The 16,357-nt window shown below is 43.6% G+C and overlaps 1 protein-coding gene across 1 annotated transcript in view; it reads right to left on the bottom strand.

Annotated features, from left to right (window-relative positions):
* The window catches only part of RYR3 (ryanodine receptor 3), a 403,627-nt gene that overhangs the window by 87,450 nt on the left and 299,820 nt on the right, over positions 1-16,357 (bottom strand). Inside the window, exons 64-67 of the mRNA XM_011989131.1 lie at positions 12,745-12,794; positions 12,280-12,340; positions 9,225-9,463; positions 7,759-7,840 (exon numbers count right to left, since the gene is read on the bottom strand). Of these exons, the coding sequence (XP_011844521.1) occupies positions 7,759-7,840; positions 9,225-9,463; positions 12,280-12,340; positions 12,745-12,794 (432 nt within the window). The remainder of the gene's footprint in view (positions 1-7,758; positions 7,841-9,224; positions 9,464-12,279; positions 12,341-12,744; positions 12,795-16,357) is intronic.

The following is a 16,357-nucleotide window of genomic DNA, read 5'->3' on the forward strand; positions in this document are numbered from 1 at the left end:
GAAGTGCTGGGATTACAGACATGAGCCACTGCGCCCGGCCAGATCCTAGTTCTTAATTGGTTAAGATGATATAATACACTGTGCAGCTTTGTCCCTCTCTCCCAGCATGTGTGAGAGCAAGTTCTGCTGCTGTTCAAATTGAGATGGATTCCCCCCTGTTCTCAAAAAAGCTTTGAAATCTGTGTAATTTCCCTGTGTCTATTCTCTGCTATGGATGGAGCCGGTGTCCACTAGTGGGAACAGTAGGTAACACACCAAAGCACCAACGAGACACAAAAATAAAAGACCTGCCTTTTAACAGAAACAATAGGTCCTAAAACCTACTGCTTGATTTGCAGGAGAGACCTCAAATAACTGTTACTTCCGTCCCTCTTTTGTACAAATAGTTGACTGTCCACCATATCTTAAGGTCTGGTTTTTAAGTCTTTCTGTGAAGCAAGCAAACAAACAAAAACAAAAGGCTTGGGATTCTTTGTTCAGAGTCCAAGTTCTCCAACTGAGAGTACTTACACTTGCCTGCAGGGTAACCAAGTCTGTAAGCACAAGGGATGGGAACTAACCTTTGGCTGGTCAAAGCAGAGTCAGAACTGCAATACATTTTCTTCCTCCCAGATCTGGGCTTAACTTTGGGTTTGAATCTTATCTACTGCTAGTGAGATAACACAGTGATAGAGCTGGCTAGGAGGGCCCTGTGCAGGGACTGACAGCTGTTGCTTTCTAATGAATGAGAGACCAGAGCCATCTCTTTCCCACCCATCAACATCTGTCAGCCACTCGCCCATATCTAATCACAGAGAGACTATGCACCTGACTTGCAAGTTTCATGTGATATCAGCTCCCAGATATGAGGGACTTTTTTCAAACAAACCAATGATGTGAGCCCTTTGTTAGATCATGATACAAAGATAATAGGTGAAAATGCAAACAGGTCTATAATTAACAATCAAGTGGGGCCAGGCTTGGTGGCTCATGCCTGTAATCCCAGCACTTTGGGAGGCAAAGGCAGGCGGATCATGAGGTCAGGAGATCAAGACCATCCTGGCTAACACGGTGAAACCCTGTCTCTACTAAAACTACAAAAAATTAGCCGGGTGTGGTGGTGGGTGCCTGCAGTCTCAGCTACTCGGGAGGCTGAGGCCGGAGAATGGTGTGAACCCGGGAGGCGGAGCTTGCAGTGAGTTGAGATTGCGCCACTGCACTCCAGCCTGGGCGAGACAGCAAGACTCCATCTCAAAAAAAAAAAGAAAGAAAAAGACTTAGGTGGTGGGCTTACCATATGCAAGCCCTCGCTATGCCTTCCTCTATGACTGATCAGCTCAAGTCAAGCACTGATGCTGTGCATATGAGCTATGCTGTGCATATGAGCTCATGAGCAGTATCCCTGGGAACTGAGGGTGCTGGGCTGCACCTCAGGGAATGTTACAGGATCATCACACGACAATCGCCAGCTTGAGAAAGGGCACTTAGAGCCAAGAGCCAACACTTGCCACCTTACTGTGACTCTGTGGAAGCAGAAGGGCTTCCAATTCTTGTGGGTTTCCTTCAGCTCCCCACTGAGACCTGTGCCCAAGACTATGTGTTAATTGCCTCTCACTGTGACAACAGCCAATAATTCCAGCAGCACCAAGAAGCTAGAATGCCAAAAGCATAGATTGTCTTAAAGTGGATAAGAAGTATTTACTATGGGGAGGTTAGGGGAGCCTTTTTTTTTTTTTTTTTTAACTGAGAAGTAAACTAGATAGTTTTAACCTTAACCTTTGTCCTCCAGATTCTTTCTCATTAAATGCAGGGCAAATGTAGAACCTGTGTTCTATATTGAACTCTAAATCAACGATGTGGTCAAATAACATATCTGTATGGACTAATCTTAAGGATTAGAGTCAACCTGCAGCTTTGCTCTAACAGAGAAATAGACATACTTGAGTTGGATTAAAAATATGATCTTGGCCGGGTACAGTGGCTCACATCTGTAATGGTGGATCACGAGGTCAGGAGTTCGAGACCAGCCTGGCCAACATGGTGAAACCCTGTCTCTACTAAAAATACAAAAATTAGCTGGGCATGGTGGTGGATGCCTGTAATCCCAGCTACTCAGGAGGCTGAGGCCGGAGAATCATTTGAACCCGGGAGGTGGAGGTTGCAGTGAGCCGAGATCGCACCACTGCACTCCAGCCTGGGTGACAGGGTGAGACTCCATCTCAAAAAGAAAAAAGAAAAGAAAAGAAAAATGGTGATCTTAACTGGTCTTGAAAAAAATGACTACACAAGACTATGATAGAATCTGCAGATGGCAAATCTGGGGGTATACAGAAGTGTCCTGCTTGAGATATAAGATAACTCTGCTGAACTAGAGAGGAGGAGGAGGGAAGGGTGAGGGAGTTGGCAGAAAGCTGTGTATTCCTTCGAAAACCCACCCAGTCTTCATTCAAGTTACCAAACATATTTTAAAAAGTGATCTTTTAAATTACTGTAAGAGGAAGTGAATATATGTGGTTTTATGTTTTATCTTCTTCTTAGGCTTGGATGATAGCCTGCTTGGCTATGAAGCATTTGAGCCAATAAGTTTAAAATCAGGCCCAGTCAGCAACACTGGATTGACAGGTCCTCAGTCAGGCAATCTCTTCTTAGCTGATGGCTCAGTCTTGTCCTTTGCCTGCTACAACCTCCCTACCCAGGACTTCTCCAGAGGGAGAGTGGAAGCCCTTGGACAAACCAATCCTACTGCGCCCTGTGCATCAATGCTGTGCAGAGACGGAGACGGCTGAGACGCAGGTGCTCTCGGGGAAGCTCTCACAAGACAGCTTCACTTCTGAGCAGGCCCCAGGCCGGGCCTCTTCCCCCGCCTTTCCTTCTCAGCACCTGCCCTTCCCCGATTATTTCTCTTCTTTACTAAGCTCCAAGCGTGGCCAGGCGTGGGAAGAGGGGCATCATTTTAACTTCAGACCTGAGTTGCCAATTCCTTTGGTGACAACTGAGGACAGTGAGTGCTTCTACACATCAAATACAGGCATTCATGAGGGGCAATTTTTTTCAGCTAAGAGTTTTACCATCTTTACCACAGTGGCCAATGAGTAGAAATGTGGTGTTTTCTCCTTCAGTCTTGCTTTGTGAGTTGGAGGAAGAAATAAGGAGATAAACTGTGAAAGGACAAGGCCACAGGGAGAGCACTGGTGAAAGAAAACCTGGGTGAAAATCAGGAATAACAAGGGGTAAGATATCAAATCTGATTTTTTTTTTTCTTTTTTTTGAGACAGAGTCTTACTGTGTTGCCCAGGCTGGAGTACAGTGGTGCGATCTCAGCTCACCTGCAAACTCTGCCTCCTGGGTTTAAGCGATTCTCCTGCCCTAGCCTCCTGAGTAGCTGGGACTACAGGCACGCACCACCACGCCCGACTAATTTTTGTATTTTTGGTAGAGACAAAGTGTCACCATGTTGGTCAGGCTGGTCTCAAACTCCTGACCTCAGGTGATCCGCCCGCCTCTGCCTCCCAAAGTGCTGGGATTATAGGCATGAGCCACTGTGCCCTGCCTGATAGCAAATTTTACATGGAGATGAACCTAGGAGACAACGGGTCCTGAGGAGGCTTGGTACTGAATGGATCCATTATTCTTCTCTGTCTCTTTTTTTTTTCCCTCTTTCTTTGATCAAAATTAAAACCACGATCTCCTGAAAGTGGATTTCTAGAAGGTTAGTCAGACACGAAGGCAGTCCTTGGGGTAAAAGGCGGTTGCTAAGTCTCAGTTCTCTGGTGCTGTGTTGACTCAGGGGACTGGCCCTGCCCTCTCGTATTCATTACTGACAAACCTGACCACTCCACAAGCTCCACAACAGGCCATTTTCTAGTCTGGGGCGCACAATGGTGCTAATTAGCTTCTTGCGAAGAAATAAACAACAGCTCTCTTGGCCTAGCTGTTAAAAGTTAAACCCAGGAAAAAATAAAAAAAGTAAAACCCAGAAGTCTGTACAAGTCAAACCCAGAAGTCTGCCAATTAATACTCCCGGCTGTGAAATATCAGTGTGGATGACTTTGGCCCCAAAGCCCAAGGAGGGACTGAGATAGGCAAAGACTTGCTGTTATTAATATAAGGCTCCCCGGTCATCAGTGCTCCCCAGCAGCGAGTGTTGGTATGGGCCAAGCTTTCCGCAGAGAAAAGCCTACAGAAACAGCTCCATAATAGCCAGAGGATATATTGCAAGGGTTTATCATTGGATACGGAAACTCTCTTTATTTAGAGACAAGTTCTTGTCTGGTAGCCCAGGCTGGAGTGCAGTGGTGCTATCATAGCTTATGGCAGCCTTGAAAGCCTGGGCTCACGCGCTTCTCTCACCTCAGCCTCTTGAGTAGCTAGGACTACAGCATGTGCCACCATGACTGGCTGATTTAAAAAATTTTTGTAGCCACTGGGTCTTTCCAGGTTGCCCAGGCTCGTCTGGTCTCGGTTCTTACTGCCTCGTACGGTATTTTTCACACAATACATACTTGGTCAATGGGTGACAGACTGGACAGTGTTCAGTTTGTATTTCAGTTTTTGTTACATCCTAATTTGACAAGTCACACTTTCCTTTTCAATCTCTCAATTTTGCTTCCATAGATCTGAATCTTGCCTCTCAAAATCTATTGTTAGGGATACAGGAAAAGACAAAGTCATCAAAGTAATAATGTCTTCCATGTAAATGGTGCTTTGCAATTTTGAAAGTTCCTTCATTTATATTCCAGAGGGTACTAAAGACAGGAAATAGCATGCAACAGAGAAGCAGAAAGCACAGTGGGGACAGGGCAGGACACGGGTCTAGACAGCAGTGTCGGTGACCTTAGAGGTTTAGGGAACATTGTGCAATGTCAGATCAGAAATAATTGGTCAAAGGGAGCCAGGCAGGATGAAAGAAACAAAATAGCTTTAAAGCATGAAGTAGAAAACTCAGTCTTTATTTGAAGCCAAACTGAGACCCAGGGTTTAATGTTATCAAGTTTCAAGCTTTGCTTTCTTGAATAACCCCCATCAAATGTTCTTTAAGTTCATCAAAGTGTCTCCAAGTTAAATAAGCAGGTATTCTGCAAGATTAAATGCACAAACCATTATCCTTCTCTGAAATTCTGTGTCTGAAAACTCCATTTGTCAATGACATTCTCAATTAGAAAATATTCCAAAAGAAATGTCTGTACTCTGTTTCAGTGAGTTTTCCCCTCACAGTCAACCCTATCACCAAGGTGTCCTGAATCATTTCTACCGACAAAGCATACTCCAGGTGGAGCTGGAAAGCAAGGACGTGGTGATTCCCTTACATACGTTCATCAGTCTAGGAGATGTCAGCAAAAGGTGATAGAGACATGGGGGGTTCATTGTACTTTGCTCTGTGAAACCCACAAGAAATGAGGAAAAGAAACTAGGAAGACATCTTGATCTATGCCAAAACTGGAAAATGTACGATAACTCTGAACCCATAAAATACGAACCAAATCAAGTAAGGACACCGAAATGGAAACACACTTTCCAGACCTGGAAGAGGACATAGAAATCTTTGCAAGTAAATACAGGGGTTTTAAGGGGGCCCAAAGAAAAGGTTTTGCCTGAAACAATGAGGATGAAGGGTGTGAGCAGGCCACGGGAGACCTGGCGGGCAGCATGCGTGTGGGGCCATGTTGCATATTACAGAGTAGCAGATGGGAACAGAGTAGGGAGAAGTATACCTGCCATCCTGCCATTCTCATGACCTGGACTCCTAGCCTAGAGAAACCCTGGAGGTCAGGTAAAGCGAAAGAGTGAGAGAAGTAGCCCATTTTGTGGCCACTGACTTGAGTTCTCTAAGTAGGGGATACAGTTACGTTAAATCACTAAACACAAGTCCTATGACTCTAGGATGCACTGAGTTTCATCAGCCTCTCACCTGGGCCAGTTGCTTACGTTAGTTGGGGGAGAACATCAGAGGCTGAGCGTTGGTACATTGCTAGGGCTAAACACACGGCTAATTTAGGGAGAAAGAGTTAGTCCTGAGCCAGCTTCTCAGAGGTGAAGCTGCCTGCTGTTTCTTCCTGTTCATTCTCCTCCATTTTAAAACACACAAGCACACACATCCTCTCCACTCTCGAGAACTGGCAGTGCACCTAATAACCAACCAACAGATGAGCAACATAGTTTGGGGAAAAAATATTTAGGAAAAACAAATACAGAAAAAAGCAATAGGGACAGCCTTAACCTAGGGACTTCTCCAAGCCTTGACTTCTACCAACCGGGAGTACGAAGCACAGACAGAATTTTCACGTTGCTGCAGCTACACAATCAACCTGGAATGAATGCATGAATGAAGGTGAGAAAGTCACATGAAAAGCAGTCTTTTTCTGGTCTGACATATCAGAGTTGACTTTTGACTTTTTTTTTCAAGAGATGAATGCATAAGCTTTATAAAAACTTGTACAAAGAACCATGCAGACATACGGGTGAATGTATACATATAACGAGAGAATGAGAAAGACACTGAGGACGTATTTACAAATGCTCAGTGGGAGAAATAAACTAAAAACATCTGCCTTAAGTGGAATTTGGCATTAATAGAAAATTTTTTGTTGATTTTTCTGTGATTTGGTATAAAATATGGATAAAACTTTGTCTGCCCAGTTCCTATCCTAAATTATAAAAGATTTATCTATATTTTATGTAAAACAGTAAGAAAAGCCTGACAACTGTTAAAGACTTAAAATCATAATAAAAACAAATGTAGTCATTAGTTCCTCAACTAATTTCTTATATTCTGGAAGCTATTTAGAAGCCGTGATTATGAAGAAACAGACATTTCTACAACAGTTTTTGGTTTCTAGTACATGACTTCAAGTCAGTAGTTCCTTAGTTCTTGAAGGGGCTGAAGGCTTTTATTTCATTTTTGGCTTTATTGAGACATTGCAATTTGAATAAATATAAGTTTTGACATGAGACAAGGGTTCACCGCTGATTTGTTTGATAAAAGCATCATGGAAAATAGATACCGAAGGATTTTAGATTAAGTAATTGTAAGCACAGATTCAATTCTTTCCAGTTTGCTTGTTTGAAAAGGCAAGAAAGAAAACAAAAATCTTCCAAGGATAAGAGTAAGATCCAGAGTTTTGTTAATACTGTTTATCCTTCCAATCTTCCCCATGGATTAAACAGAACAACAGAACACAAAGTATTCGATGCTGAAAAGCGAGGGGTCACCGAGGGCCTCTGCTGCGACAGGCAGATTAGAGAGGCCAACTGGAACCCACACACTTCTGCAATCAGCTTGCTTAGACTCAAGAGGATTGACTAGCATTGCTAATACCAAAGTGTGCACTTGTTGAAAACTATAGCAAATCTGACAGCCAAGACCGGTAAAGGTCCAGGGTTGTAGCACACAGAAACTCATTAAACACTAAAGCACCTGCCGCATGTCCCTTGAGCTTCTCAGCAAACTTTAACCTCAGACACTCTGAAAGCTATTTAGAAGCTGTGATTCTGAAGAAACAGACATATCTCCAACACAGTTTGGTTACAAGCTCACGATTTAGCTTGGCTATATTGCTTCTCCAGCCACATACATTCACCAGCTATCTCCACAGAAGTCATAAATCTCAATAGCCTCATCATTGCACTTCTTTATATTGCTGTAAGAATCTCAAAACCATCACTCTATAACAGTGAGCATTGTGGTTTTGCTGCATTGAAATGATATCATTAAGTGTTTAAAAAACTGTAAGTAACATTTTGCTACGCCTGAAAATGTTAGCCTCTTCGTTCACTAATTACCTTTCAACATAAATGTTCTTTCCTGTCCCAAGGGAGTAGAGGCTGCACAGTATGTGGTAGCAGGAAATCTGCACATCACCCACTGAAACAAAGAAGAAATGTCATTGATTTGCACCAATCCTGAACACAGAAAGGATCCATGAAGAGGAAAAAAAAATGCATGAGCATCAGTCAAGAGTAAAACCTCTCTCTCTCAACAAACATATCCCTTTTCTACCCAGATGCCAGTTTGCTAATTGCTGGACTGGGAAAAAAAAAAAAAAGATGGGGAAAAAAAAAAAGATAGGAAAAATCCTCCACTGAGCAATCCCAGTTTCTCTGTGGGGCTTACCATGAAGACCACATTGCTTCACAGGGAAAGGAATCACTTGACCAATGGGTCCTTCCATAATGCGATTTGGTTTGTTTCCAACAGAGACAGACATTTTAGCCAAATTTTATCCAGTGCAATATTTCCTTCCTTGGGAAGGAAGAATGCAAAAAATCTGAAGCTTGAATGAGCCTTTTGCTCATTTCCCAGGAAGATACGTCAAACTGCTAGACTTTCCTTAGAGACAGAGCAAAATCCCTCATGTCTGCCTATCCCAAGTTCTCTGCTGGGTGTTCTGCAAAAGGCAATGCAATAGCATGATTTTTATCATATTTCCTAGGGGATGGGCATGTTTTGCTTGTGAATCTGCAGGCTAAACATCCCTAGCCATGTCTGGTGCTCAAACCAAGGCTGGGACTACTTTCAGAAATAATTTAATGTTTTATTTTCCAGCTAAGGAATTGCATCGTTTCTATGACACAAAATAATGAGTTTGGATGTTCTCCCAGCCCCCACACAACAGAAATTATTGATTTTCAGTTGTTCAAGGATATAAAAGACATAGTCCTAGCTATCAACAACTGGTCAAATTAAATCATGTCCCAACATTTAAAGTGTAAAGCTGAAGTTGGGTGGCAGATTATCTGCACAGGGGGCTGGAAATGGTGGCACTAAACATGGTGTTAATGCAAACTAAAATAAAACCAACCAACTTTAGTCTTCTGAAAGCTCAGATAATGAAATGTTAGCATTTTTCCTTTGCTCCTGGTATCCAATGAATAAATTAAGGCTTCTTAATAAGAAAAATGATGCCTCAAAAACCCAGGAGCAAATCTATCTCCCACTGTATTACTCAGATAACCTTTCAAATGAAGCGAGAGTACAATAGCTGAGAGCTAGACTAGCCGATGGGAAATTCTGGTCCAGAACAAAAGTGGAAAAAGATAAATATTATATATTCAAGTTAGGGAATTTCTTTCCATTCCAAGAGTATATTACTACTTTCCCCCATTTTTTTTTTTAATCTAAGAAGGAAAAGTCATGGAATAATTCTCTCTCTGCTCTGCCCTCAAAGTCAACATAAGTGAATGGGCCCTGCACCTCCTATCTGGGGCCATGCACACATAAATCCATGACAAATATCAGTAGAACTCACAGAGTAGATCCATTCCAAACTGATGCTGAGCGACGTGCTCAAAGATGGACGTCAGGATGGGGAGCAGGGCCACTGTAGTATAGTTAATATTCTGAGAAACGCCTTTAATCTGCGTTCGGGAGTGGGTGAACTTCCCAAGTTTCAGGTTTTCTGAAGTCTTCTCCAAGTCTTCTGCAGCATTTTCAAAGAATGCTCGTAACCCAGCCTTCACCAGCTCTGAGCCTGACTTCATGACAGTCCTGCAAGCAAACAATGTTCAAATCTAGAAGGATAAGTTGTACTTTTGGCCAATCCTCTTCTTGAAACTGGCTGGCAGTGTCACCTGGGCAGACATTTGCCACTCCTGTCACTCAATGACACTGTGTCAGGAGAAAGGGAGAGAGCAGTTAACATCCACGAAGAAACCTGAATCACACAATCCCAGAGGGGCTAGCCACTGGACAATCTGCGGAAAATACTGCTCACCTCTTTAGGAAATGCAGAGAACAATCTAGAATGAAGACACCTGCTATTATCTATAGTAAGTTGCAACTGGCTAAAGTTAAAAGAACAGGGAAATGAGCTTTAAGAAAAGTTGTGGGATAAAGAACTTTTTTTTTTTTTTTTTTTTGAGACATCGAGTTTTACCCTGTCACCATGCTGGAGTGCAGTAGTGTGATCTCGGCTCACTGCAACCTCCACCTCCCGGGTTCCAGTAATTGTTCTGCCTCAGCCTCCCGAGTAGCTGGCATTACAGGTGTCTGCCACCGCACCCGGCTAATTTTTGTGTTTTTAGTAGAGACAGGGTTTCACCATGTTGGCCAGGAAGGTCTCCATCTCTTGACCTGGTGATCCGCCCGGCTTGGCCTCCCAAAGTGCTGGGATTACAGGTGTGAGCCACTGCACCCAGCCTGGCTAAATAACTTTTATAAAGGCTAGCTAGAAACATAAACTCTTCTGATGCGAGACCTCTTAGAGAAAAAGAGCAAAGAAGTAAGTCAACAGAAGTTTAGACTTCTGTTAGTTTGCAGGAAATGTCCTAGATTGGATGAGGAAAGACAAAAGAGACACCTAGCCCTTTTAAAGTAAACAGCTTAATCACACTTCTGGAAAATACAAAACAAAACATTGAAATGTGATCTACAGGGATGAAGATCAGCTCTGGACATTTGAAATCTTCTCTCAAAACTACAGTATTTCATAAAACTTAGAATTGGAACAAAGCTTACAAGTCATCTATAAGTTTTATATTTCTGTATCTTATTCAGAAGATTATAAAAGACTTGGTTCAAAGACAGATGCTTTTTATCTACATCATTCTCCTGATAATCATTCAACTCATCCAAGACAATAAAAACAAAGAAATTAAGTCAGTGAGGCTTGTTCTTGTCCTATAAGTATTCATGAGCTGTCTTCCTAACTTTTTTTTTTGAGATGGGGTCTCACTCTGTTGCACAGGCTGGAGTGCAGTGACCTCTCATGGGAGACTCCCATGCTCAGCGATCCTCTCACCTCAGCCTCCCTAGTAGCTGGGATCACAGGCATGTGCCACCATGTCTGGCTAATTTTTAAAATTTTTTGTAGAGATGGGGGTCTATGTTGCCCAGACTGGTCTTTAACTCCTGGCCTAAAGCGATCCCCCCACCTCTGCCTCTCAAAGTGCTGGGATTACAGGCATGTGCCACTGCATCTGGCCCTTCCTAACTTTCTAGTCCCAAGTTTTGTTAGGAATAATTACTCAACACACCAACCTGCAACTGATCGTCATTTAAAACAAAACAAACAAACAAACAAACAAAAACTGGACTCTCTCAAGACTTTTCCCAAGTTTCTTAAAGATTTCTCATCCCTTTAATAGTCCTTACTCCCCTCCTTTTTCATAGCCATTCTCAGTTCATCAAGGATTTTCATCTTTGGGACACTCTTTTAGTGTCCCACTCCTTTAGGCTGGTAACCTCTTTTGCATTGGGTCTTAGGAGGTGTGTCCTCCTCCCAACTTTGATAAAAACGTTTCTTTCTTTTCCCCTCCCTCCCTCCCTCCCTCCCTCTCTTCCTCCCTCCCTTCCTCCCTTCCTCCCTTCCTTCCTTCCTTAGGTCTCGCTACATTCTTCAGGCTGGTCTTGAACTCCTAGGTTCAAGCAATCCTTCCACTTTAGCCTCCTGAGTAGCTTCGATTACAGGCAGAAACTATGGTGTCCGACTCTGACAAGGACCCTTCTTAACAGACACGTTAAAGAAAGCTCCTTGTCAGTTCTTTCCACTGTTGCTTTTTTTTTTTTTTTTTTTCCCCCCCCCAGACAGGGTCTGGCTCTGTCATCTAGGCTGGAGTGTAGTGGCGCTATCTCAGCTCACTGCAACCTACACCTCCTGGACTCAAGCCATCCTCCCACCTCAGCCACCCAAGTAGCTGGGACTACAGGCATGCACCACCATGCCTAGCTAATTTTCGTATTTTCTGTAGATAAGATGTTTCACCATGTTGCTCAGGCTGGTCTTCAACTGTTGAGCTCAAGTGATCTGCCTGCCTCAGCCTCCCAAAGTGCTGGGATTACAGGCGTGAGCCACCACGCCCGGCCTGCATCTCTCTTTTTCAGTCTCATCATTTGTGTTATTACCAGAACTTATGTATTTTTTTTTTTTAACACTTCTTCCCAAATTCCTAGGCCATGGGATCGTCTTTGTCTCTGATTCTTTGGAAGTCAGATCTCTGTGCATTTCCTTCCTTGGCCATTTTGAATTCAGAGGGCTGTTGTTCATCTTTCCCATAACATTTGTAGATTCACCACCCACCAGTGGGCTATGCCACATTATATATTTTATCTTCTGAAAGATGAACTTCTTAGGAAGGAAAGATAAGAACTGATCAGGCCTTAGCATTCCGTCTCTGCCATGGCAGTGACTCTCGTTATGTGAACTGTGAAAAAGAGAGTGCTAACTTCTAGGGTCTTTGCCTTGTCTCCTCTCTCTTCCCAAACCCTGGCAGCAGTGATCTGTCTTCTCTTCAGTAAAATTAGTGAGATGACAGGGTCAGAGAGGAAGTCATGAGAAACTATTGGGAAAAACTGGGCAGACTTACCTTGTGTCAAGTGTCTGAGCTAAGATGTGAAGACAGCTCACCATTGTAGTAGAATCACTACCTAGAATAAAAAGTATCGTCTGTGATTCCCCCAAACCACTCAGCCTGTCTTTCAAATGCAGTCTTCTCCACATGCACAAACCACAGCCCAGCATCATTAACTCCCAACACATAAAGTGCTAGGCCTGTGCTCAGAGGCAATGCATTAATTTCTAGCCTGACACAGCCTTTGCTTTATGATGGATGTCAGAGGCAGAGATGAAAACTTTCACTGGTGTGGAAAATCTGAGCAGTTAAAAGGGTAAAGAGGTCATTTATCATGCTTCAGACCAATTTTCTATGGCACATTTCGGTGACACCTTAGTCCCAAGGCCTGGGTGGTCTGAGGAAGACACAAATAAAGGCAAAGTACAAGTTCAGGATGATTACAGGGAGGAGCGGTGCCTTTAGCAACACTTCACTTACCAAAGAGGGAAATTCTGTGTCTAACAAGGGCAGCAAGTTTGCAGAACAGGCTGAAGCAGAAAAGAAAACAATTCAGAAAGTCACAGAGATGAAAGGACTCATACTTTGTATCCCCCACCCCAATGTCCCTTACACTGTGACACAGAGGGCACAGAGTGGCATTCTAGGAAGATGCACTACGTTCCTAGCAAAGAATCCTCTGGTCCACACTCAGGAACATGTGTGGCTCACACTGCCTTGGAGAATCATGAAAAGTACCTTGCAGGCAGCTCCATCTTTATTAAACACAATCCCTCTGAAACATTTATAGTATTTTGCAGTGACACAGTGCAAAGTATCCTTTGCTATAGAGAACCATGTACTGAAACGTTTATTTGTATGACATTCAGGGATAAATGAAGACTCTGGAAAAAGGCATGATGTTCCCCTTGTTGCAATGGGTTGCAAACCATTTTGTAGCCTTCCATCGAGGGTGTGAAGTTTTAGTTGGGAGGTTGGCAAAAAGTTGGGATTGGAAAGTATTAACGGTTCAGGTACAAGGTGAGATTGTGTTAAACGAAAACATTTTAAGAACTGTATATTCTCTGCCATCTCCAGTTAGTCTCCAGGCCTGACCAGGTCACCGTTCTAACCGGGCCCTTGGAAACTAGGAAAGCCATGCTGTATATTTTTGTGTTTTTTGACTCTCCTTCATGCTTTCACCCATATTTTGCACGTGGGACCGCTGAAGTTTCAGCTGTGCCTCATTGTTTGACTTTCCACAGTGCCTAACGAGGGCCTCGTGATGTTAGAAAGGAGCCTGTCACTGTTTCTGAACATGCTGCTAATGGACCTCACCTAGGGGCACTGTGGCCATCCTTTGACCTCTGTTGCTGAAGCTCTTGGGAAGATTGCTCAGAACTGATATTGCTGACACTGGCATGGCTCGACAAGAACTTTGCAGTTGCTTCAGAAAGCAGTGGAATAGAACGAGGGAAAAAAGAGAAAGAGAGAAAAGCCACCTGTCTAGGCCATGGGGTCCCCTGGTGACACATTCCCAGTTTCTGATTCATAACTTGTCGCGGAGCTTCTTACCCCATTCAGGGTAAGAATGGGGTAAGAAGCTCCACAGGACAACTCAAATGGGGAAGGAATGCATCCTGAGAGTTGATGGGGATGAAAACCTGCTCACCTCTGAATGGTTTTCAATAAATGCCCTGAGTCTGTCTGGGCTGCCTACCGGAAAATCACAACAAAAGTTCCCACGGCTAGTTACTTGGTTTTGCAGTGGAAAAGTGTTGGGAAGCCCTGGCCTATAGCTTAAGAGAACACACGATAAGTTACCAGAGATTTGGCAGCCATCTAGGGTGAAATTAAATATGGGCTGCTCTTTTGCTTTTCCCATGGTGTTTTTTTCAGAGACGTGGTATTTTTTTCAGAGTTTGTTTGATACAAACTCATGGAGCTGGGGCAAGGGGCTAACCCTGTGGAATGTGGGCTCTGCAGCTCTGTGATTAGCTGGGCTGTTTTGGGGAAGCCCCTTAACTGTTCTGTGTGCTGACTTTCTCACTGTCGAGAGTCATCACAGGACTTGAGTTTCAGAATAAGGGGCAGGTAAACTCAGTTATATCTGGTGAAAATGCTTCAAGTGGACACATGTTCTGTATAAACACAAAACAATGTTTTTCTAACAAAGGCAGATATTTGAGTTGTTTGATCTTGATACTAACAAGGCTAACCTCATTGTCAGAAGTGCTTTCTCAGGCATGCCAAGGCCTGGATCTGAAATTTCCAAAGGCTACTGCTTGTTGCCTGTGGAGCCCGGGATTTAACTGGAAGCACTGTCCTTAGCCAAGAGCCCCTCCCTCCATCTCAGAGTTTGAAGACAGTGAGTGAAAGGAATCTCAGGGAGAGTCTGAGACCCATGGGCAAAGGGCTGCAGATGCAGAGGAGGTGGGGCAAGGACGAAGGCTGGAAAGAGGAGTCTGGCAATGCAGACACATTCATTGTGTCTGCTTCTGTGGGAGGGCACAAAGCCCACTGACGGATTTCAGAGCTATTTGCAAGGCTGATCAGCTCCAGGTTGTATTCCAGCCGTGACAAATGGTGCCTGGTTGAACAAATGTTACATTTCCATGAATTAATAATTTAAGAAAAACAGGTAAACAGACACACCTGCCCTCTGTTGGATTATCTGAATATCTCACTTTACCCACTGTTTCCCCAGCTTCTTACAACATACACTGCTGCATCCTGCAAATGTTTAGGAGGTCATCTTCGGTCAGCACCTGATTTTAAGAGTATGTTGTGTTGACAGCATGGGGCTTCTCCTGTCTTAGAGTAAGTAATTATGGTGTAGAATAAATCATACTTGATGTGATAGAGAGGACTGGTTTTTTCTTTTTTTTCTTTTTTTTGAGATGGAGACTCATCTGTTGGCCAGGCTGCAATACAATGGCGCCATCTCGGCTCACTGCAACCTCTGCCTCCTGGGTTCAAGCGATTCTCCTGCCTCAGCCTCCAGAGTAGCTGGGACTAGAGGTGCACGCCACCACACCCAGCTAAGTTTTTTGTATTTTTAGTAGAAATGGGGTTTTGCCACGTTGGCCAGGCTAGTCTCAAACTCCTGACCCCAAGTGATCCACCCGCCTCAGCCTCCCCAGATGCCGGGATTACAAGCATGAGCCACAGCGCCCGGCCAGGAATGCATTTTTATTCTTGTCCTAACTTAGAAGAGTCACTTTGGACAGTGGAGTGAACGCAACTGAACTTCAATTTCTTCATCTGGAAAATGGAGATCATACTACACAGGCAGGTCTCAGCATTTCAGACATCGTGACGCTTCACAATGAGTTTTACACAAATGGGCAATAACTCTTATATGAAAAACTGTACTCAATGTTCAGTTATGCTAAGTGTTTCATAAAAGTTAGCTAAATCTCGAAGTTGATTATCCTCCCCGAGATGGTGATTAATATTTAAAGGCTGGGCCCTATAATATACACTGTTCACTGGATGCCAGGGAAAGCATCTTTAGACTATTTTCTTTTTCTTTTTTTTGAGATGGAGTCTCACTCCATTGGCAAGGCTGGAGCACAGTGGTGCCATCTTGGCTCACTGCAACCTCCACCTCCCGGGTTCAAGTGATTCTCCTGCCTCAGCCTCCTGAGTAGCTGGGATTAGAGATGTGTGCCATCATGCCTGGCTAATTTTTGTATTTTTAGTAGAGATGGGGTTTTATCATGTTGGCCAGGCTGGTCTCAAACTCCTGACCTCAGGTGATCCGCCTGCCTCGGCCTCCCAAAGTGCTGGGATTACAGGCATGAGCCACTGCGTCTGGCCTCCTAACTATTTTTGTTAGGGTCTTAGCTTTTTGCTACTTAAAAATCTAGTCCATTCCTGTCTTTCTTTAATAAAATACAGAGAGAACCTGAGGCATAGTAGAATCTATCTTTTAGCCCAATCATGACAGATACCCTCTTTTCTTATTTCTGTTAATGTATCTACATGTTAGCCTAGTGGAATGACTAGCAAGGCTGGTGCTTTTGATGAAAAATTTTTTTTTCCTATTAGGAATTTAAACTGAATTATGTTGCTTTAGACTGCAAATTTCATCTCACCCATACCAGGACTT

This window comes from Mandrillus leucophaeus, unplaced genomic scaffold (assembly GCF_000951045.1).
Source record: "Mandrillus leucophaeus isolate KB7577 unplaced genomic scaffold, Mleu.le_1.0 Scaffold347, whole genome shotgun sequence".
NCBI lineage: Eukaryota > Metazoa > Chordata > Mammalia > Primates > Cercopithecidae > Mandrillus > Mandrillus leucophaeus.